Genomic DNA, 7,358 nt, shown 5'->3' with positions numbered 1-7,358 from the left:
CGGATCGCCTCCATTGTCGCTAGGCCCGCCGTGGGAGTCTCCAGATCCTCCTGCCATCGGGCGATCAGGGCTTGCTGGGCTAGAGCCCTGATCCGCCCGACCTCCGCCGACCCTGGACGGTCGCCGCGGTCCCTCGCCTCGACCCGGAACCGGTACACTTCCGCGAGCACCTCCGCCTGGAGCTCCGAGGGCGGATCACCCGCGAGAAGCGTCGCATCTCGTGATCGACCTTGTACTACTACTATATCAGTCTATATACCTTGGTAGTCAATTTATCTTTGGTATTTATTAAATACATATTTGAAAAAAAAAATCTTGCCGAAGGTACGACAAATTAACAAATATCGAATATTCATATATCTAGCATAATTACTATATAAGAGAAACAACGTTTTTAATAATAATATTTGTTGGTGAATAATATTCTGATTCTATTTTTAAATATGTTTTTTTTTTCAACGAGGAAAACAAACAACAAAGGACATTATGCATATTATTTATTTTTAATCTGTGATATAAATTAATGATATACATATAAATGAAGACACCATGTTTTTTTCTTTTGATTTCCTTAACATTAATATCATTGGTGCAAAATCAAAGACGTAATCACAATGACATATCTGATGAACTCTGTGGTCGAGTGGTGTTCACCGGTTTGCATGGGCACGCCACTCCGAGATCCTGGGTTCGATTCCCGACCGATTCATGAAGATTATCATTCGTATTCTATGTTGTTGGTTTAGGTATTTGTGGTACCGTCTTTACTTCTGATTTTCCATAACACAAGTGCTTTAGCTACTTACATTATGATCAGAGTAATGTATGTGATGTTGCCTTATTTATTTAAAAAAAGACATAATTAAATTATATACAAGTAAATAATTAATTAAATATATGAGACATCAAAGATCAACAATTAAAACAAGGCTAGTCAAAGAGTCATGGACGCAATACTATAATAAACACACTAACGTCATCTAGTTTAAATAAAGAACAATATATATTTAATATTATAAATGTGAAAGTAACTCACGACCAAACCGCTGAACTGAATTTATTGAAGTTTGATATGATGCAAACTTGAATTCCAAGAAATGATAGGCTTTTTTGCCTAACACTTGACAACCAACACCCTAAAAACCAAGCGACCCGTGTGCGACTACTGGTTTTAGGATATTTTCTTTTCACCAGCTTTTATTAAACTTGTTTAAGTAAAATTTGAATTGGAACCAATTATACTAGACTGTTGAGTCTTCACATGTTATGATTGACCGAAACTTCTACTCTGAAGTGGATACAGATTAATTAATAGCAGACTCGTAATTTATTTTAAAAAGCCTTTGCGCTCTGTTCCGTTTCAGAGTGTAAATGTCACTCGTCAAATATTAATCTATATCTATACAAAGATAACTTAATTAAATAAATTCTTACCTATAGTACGACATGACTTAGATGTAGCATCGACAAAATTTGCAAAACCGATCACATCCGAATTAAGTACGCTAACCCAAATTATCAATATTTATTTATCATGTGAATATAATCTTCATACAATTTCGCTTTCTCAGGCCAACCTGACGCGAGAACCTATAGCGACGAATAGCGTCGAATGGCGCGATAGGGAGCTATTTATATTGGTTATATAAATCGGCCGCAATCGGTTTTATTGAATTTTCCGATGCTACATCTAAGTTGTGTCGTAGTATACATGCAAATATAAATATAATTTCTGAAACGATTCAGTCTTAAATAAAGTTTAAAATGTGTTTATCAATTTCTTTATCATATCAACAGATTCGTTGTCCCCGATCTTATCAATTAACGCCATCGCTTTCTTCGCGTGGTCCTCGTAAAGCATCTTTGTCTTATCAACAGCATCCGTCTTCAGGATATTGAATTTCAAATCCTCATAATCGACGTCATTTACGTTGTTTTTCGCTTGATCGATTATTTTATAAAGTTCCGGGTTACCTTCTAATGCAAATAGAACAGGGGCGCTTGCCAAGCAAAACTGAGCTTCACCCTCTTCTGTTAAGGTTTGTAATTCAGCAGCAGCCTGCCAAGCCAAGCCGACATGACAGCCGAATTGGTAGGCATAGTTTTGATTTTCGCGACTCTCTTTGCCAAGGACCATTGCTGATTGGCATCCTCTACCAAGCAGACTTACGCCATTGTAGACAGTTCGAGCAGTCCATTCCTTTCTTGGCTTACCCAGGACATTATTTGCTGTCATTGACGTTGTATCAAATGTGAAACTAACATCATCGTTGGCTAATTTAGGTTTGCCAGGTAAGGGCATGTTTTGCTCGTCTCTGTCGCCAAAAAATTCGCTTTCAGATAAATCTTTGAGTGCGCTAGATACTATATAAAGCACATCAGCGTTTCTTAGGCCAGCGAGCATGGCGTTTGCTGTTACGAGGAGGTAATCTCCGAGTAGAATGGCTATTTTGTTACCGAATATCGCCGATTCCGTACTTTTCGATCGTTTCGCGAAAGGTACGTTGACTATACCGCGGTGAATGAGGTGCCCAGTTCGCATCATTTCCGTAAGCTCGGCTAGTTCCCTTTGCTGTTGATTGATCGCCTTCGAATTTGAGGTCGACGATTTGACGGACTTTGATAGGAGGAGGATGACAAGGCCCCAGGGCTGAAGATTCTTGCAGTCCCCGTACAGCACGTTCTTCGCTGTTTGCATCACGAGCTGATTGCTGCCGATCTGAAATTTTATTATTGAACGTTTTAGGAAAGTCTGATGCACCAAATCTATCGCATATATGAATAGATAACTAAGTTATAACTTAGTATTATTTCTTAAACATAACTTAATACATACGCTACTCAAAACTAACGAACTAAACACGGTTATCCGTGTATCGCTGGTAGAAGTTAGTTTAAAAATTGGCCCACCTTTAGATAAGGATTATTTTATGTAATATGGGGAAGAAATTGGACAGATAGTTGATTTTTTTTTATGTTATAAGTAGGCGGACGAGCATATGGCCCACCGGATGATAAGTGGTCACCATGACCCATAGGCAATGACGCTGTAAGTAATATTAACTATTCCTTACATCGTCAATGTACCACCAACCTTGGGAACTAAGATGTTATGTCCCTTGTGCCTGTAGTTACACTGGCTCACTCACCCTTCAAACCGGAACACAACAATACTGAGTACTGTTATGTGGCGGTAGGTCTACCCAGACGGGCTTGCACAAAGCCCTACCACTAAGTGATATTACTCTATTGAACGTTACGTTGTATTTTTTAACGATTATTTAATTTACGAATCAGTGGGGAAAGAGTTGGTGTGCTAAGTGGTAACTAACCCGTGTCACGTTTTTCCATTATTTTAGGATATTGTGCAGGTAAGGTTTCCTCACAGTATACGTATAGGTCAATGACATCTTTTAATCTCGGTCCCTGCTTGGATTCCCGGCCGCATCGATGGAGAAAAGTTCATTAATGTTCTATGTTATGTCTGGTTGTTTGTGGTACCGTCGTTACTTCTGATTTTCCATTACACAAGTGCTATAGCTACTTACAATGAGATGAAAGCGTCGTACGTGATGTCTAATATTTATTATTTATTTATCAATAGTATAAGTAAGTGTGAGCTATTACCTAATGACATGGAATACACAAAGGCATGTATAGGCTATATTTTTCATAAATTTTATTTTCTATGTTACATAGAATGCTGTATTGCCATATAAAAAAATAATCTTCCTTAATTCTAAAATTCGTCAGTGTTACAAATATTATAAAAAGAAAGCTGTTGTTTTTTCGGTTCACGCAAAATCTAGTCAACCTACTGATGTTTTACTTTCACCAAAATAAGCTTATATATATTATAATGACTAATATAACGTGATATATCTAAAATATAATAAAATTGATGTGTCTGTTTGTAATATTAAAATAACTGCTTTTTACTAAACGCATATGAATCTATACAAGATACATATACCAAAACCAAAATAATATTATTTACAATTTATTCTGGCTATTTGTTTGTTTCGGCTAATCTCTGAAACGGCCGAACCGATTTTGACGTGACTTTTACTGGCAGATAGCAGATGTAATAAGGATTAACTTAAGATACTTTTTTTTAGGAAAATTATATTTTATACATTAAATAAAAACACGCAATGCAATGTCCAAATTACTTAAATTCAAACGCGTACGGAGTCGCGGGTACAACTATCTTTATATATAAAATGTATGTCGATATTTATCCGAGCTTAAAAAACAAACAAGTGAGGATCGGATTTATTTTCTCATGGTTCCGTAGCACCAGTCAGATATGTAAACAATACTGTAGAATTATTTGCCAGTATCGCTATTACCCGATAAATACAGATTTATCGTCCCGTTTGCAAGTATCTTCAAAGCAAGCTTGCTACATCCTATAACATGTTTTCTTACTTTCATCTTACATCAACTTTCGAGGATGTAAAAAGATGCTACTAAAAAAAATTATGTCTTTCAAATTTTTTCCTGTTACTTACGCTACATGATATTGCTTCTTACAAAACTTGGTACTAGGTCAACGAAAATTGTGACATAAGTGATCATATCTTTTAATTGAATAGATTTAGAGGTTAATAATAAATAATAAATAAATAAATATGAGACAACATCACACACATTACTCTGATCCCAATGTAAGTAGCTGAAGCACTTGTGTTATGGAAATCGGAAGTAACGACGGCACCACAAACACCCAGACCCAAGACAACATAGAAAACTAATCTACATCGACTCGGCCAGGAATCGAACCCGGAACCTCAGAGTGGCGTACCCATGAAAACCGGTGTACACACCACTCAACCATGGAGGTCGTGAAGACGTTTGATGTTTTTACTACTCAAAGAAACTGCTAACTCAGTATTAGGAAATAATTTCAACTTCTACGCGTTTCTGAGTAAAAGAGTTTTGACGGACAAACACACAGGCAGACGAACGAACAGTGGAAAAGGAAATAATCTTATTAGAATTCCACTTTTTATTACACATACAACAACAAACAACAACAGCCTGTTCCAGTGGTGGAATACACATGTGGCAAAATGTCTATCAAATGAGCCACATGCAGGTTTCCTCACGATGTTTTCCTTCGCCGAGCACGAGATGAATTATAAACACAAATTAAGCACGTGAATATTCAGAGGTGATTGCCTGGGTTTGAACCCACGATCGGTAAAGATGCACACGTTCTGACCACTGGGCCATCTCAGCTCATTATTATACGTACGGAACCCTAATTAAAAATTTTAAGGTGCTCTCACTTTTGACGGATTAACAATGAGTCATTGTGGACTACGGGAATTTGTATTCGTTTATTTTGCTTCTTTCCAATGTACTACGTGCTCCATCTGATTTTTTTTTTAAATCCGAGTTTACCTCCTCGAGACGACCTCCATGGTCGAGTGGTATGTACACCTGTTTTCTTGGGTACGCCACTCTGAGGTCCCGGATTCGATTCCTGGCCGAGTCGATGTAGATTACCATTAGTTTTCTACGTTGTCTTGGGTCTGGGTGATTGTGGTACCGTCGTTACTTCTGATTTCCGTAACACAAGTGCTTTAGCTACTTATATTGGGATCAGAGTAATGTATGTGGTGTTGTCTCATATATATACCTACGTAAGGGAAGTTAGCGAGGAAAACATGTTAACTACAGTTAGGAGCATAAGTTTACTTTTACGGCACATTGTTTACTCGTGAAGCTGAACCGAAAGTTATCGTAAACATGATGGTACCACTCTGGTACCGTCGAGCTGGTAGGAAGTCTATATGAGGGGCAGATTGGACTTAGTGGTGAGCTTTGGATTAACACAGGCTAATCATCATAATCATCCCCTCTCAAAACAAACTTTGAGCTTAAAAATAGGGGTCAATAGTAATGGTATATAATAGGGTAATGCTACAATTATTTTATGTAATAAAACATCTGAATTCTGAAAGTATCATTACTCGGATTCGAATCGGCAATTTTCTACATATAATAACCTCTGAGCCATATCGTTTACAGCTTACAGATGATTTTAACTGTAGTACCAGTTTTCTATCAGTAATACTGTTACTGTATTATAAAATAGCAACATGAGTGAGTCACTGATTCACGTGTGAAGTGAAAAGTGAGAAACGTAAATGACTTTCGTGTTGTTAATTTAATTTCAAGTACATAAGTCTACTAGTTCCGCATAAATAAACAATCTATAAAAAACATAAATGTTTGAAACTATGAGCAATTTTTTTATACGGATTATTCATGTATATATTACTTAGTATGAGTTCTAGTTGATTGTTCCGTTAACATTCTTAATTCAAAACAAACACATAACATAACATATAACTAAAGTCGTACACAGTCGGTTAAATAGCTTAAAAAGTTTTTAATACTATAATTTATATATAAAAACTCACCAATTTCCGTAGATAAAGAGCCAGGTTAGCGAATTCATCGCTCAGAAGACATCGCAGATTCATAAAAGATGTCGGATAACCGACCACTTTCTCTGCTTCGCGTATAATATTACTCCAATTTGAAAAAGGAGGTCGCAACAGAACCATAATCTCGTCCTTCGTCAAACTGGCGACCGTTGATTCTAGCCGTTTTTGAAAATAGAACGTCGAGGCGCGTCTAAAGACGCGGGAAACCGTGTAGGTGAAAGCCATGATTCTTTTTTTTTTTAATTTCTATAACGGGTTATGCGTGCGGCTCGACAGCCATGCCGTGTTTGAATGTTTAGATGTTAAATATTAAGACGGTGTTGCTAGCCTTAGAATTCAATTAGCAGGTTTGTGTATTTATTGTTTAAAGTGCTTTATCTAGTTTAAGGTTGTGTTAATATATTTAATAGATCATCTAGTATGATGTTAATCTTTACGTAGAGTCCGGTAATATTAATGTGTTTGGAAGTGATATATTTTGGAACATATTTAAATATGTTGCTATAATTTGTCTAGTACAAGTCTAGTCTCGTAGAATTTAATTCCATTATTATATCATAATATATGTACATCTCTAGAACTACAATTTACACTAAGTCATAATTCAATATACGCCTTAATCCTCCTCATTAATTAGTAGCATAGTATTATTATGATAGTTTTTCGTTTATCACTTAAAAATGCAGTGGAGGAAAAAAAAAGCTAGAAACTTATATTTATTATCTATGTACAAAATTGACTACTAGTACAGGGAACTAAACTATTCTGTCTTTGACAGAACAATGCAGCACATTTTCCATCTCTTTTTATCATTTTTTTTAATAATTCTTGTTAGACTTTAGTATTATTAACATTTAATTAGTATATATAATAATTTCGACCATATAGCGAAATGTA

The 7,358-nt window shown here is 36.2% G+C and overlaps 1 protein-coding gene across 1 annotated transcript; it reads right to left on the bottom strand.

Annotated features, from left to right (window-relative positions):
- Positions 1-1,413: 1,413 nt before the first annotated feature.
- LOC124541144 (all trans-polyprenyl-diphosphate synthase PDSS2-like) lies at positions 1,414-6,766 on the bottom strand. The gene is made up of 2 exons (XM_047118989.1): positions 6,435-6,766; positions 1,414-2,719 (listed from the first exon to the last, which is right to left on the bottom strand). The coding sequence occupies exons 1-2, from the start codon at positions 6,684-6,686 to the stop codon at positions 1,760-1,762; spliced, it is 1,212 nt and encodes a 403-aa protein (XP_046974945.1). The 5' UTR covers positions 6,687-6,766; the 3' UTR covers positions 1,414-1,759.
- Between the last annotated feature and the right edge of the window lie 592 nt (positions 6,767-7,358).

This window comes from Vanessa cardui, chromosome 27 (genome assembly GCF_905220365.1).
Source record: "Vanessa cardui chromosome 27, ilVanCard2.1, whole genome shotgun sequence".
In the NCBI taxonomy this organism is placed as follows: domain Eukaryota; kingdom Metazoa; phylum Arthropoda; class Insecta; order Lepidoptera; family Nymphalidae; genus Vanessa; species Vanessa cardui.
The sequence above is the reverse complement of the archived record's forward strand: the minus strand, read 5'-3'. Positions and strand labels throughout refer to the sequence as shown.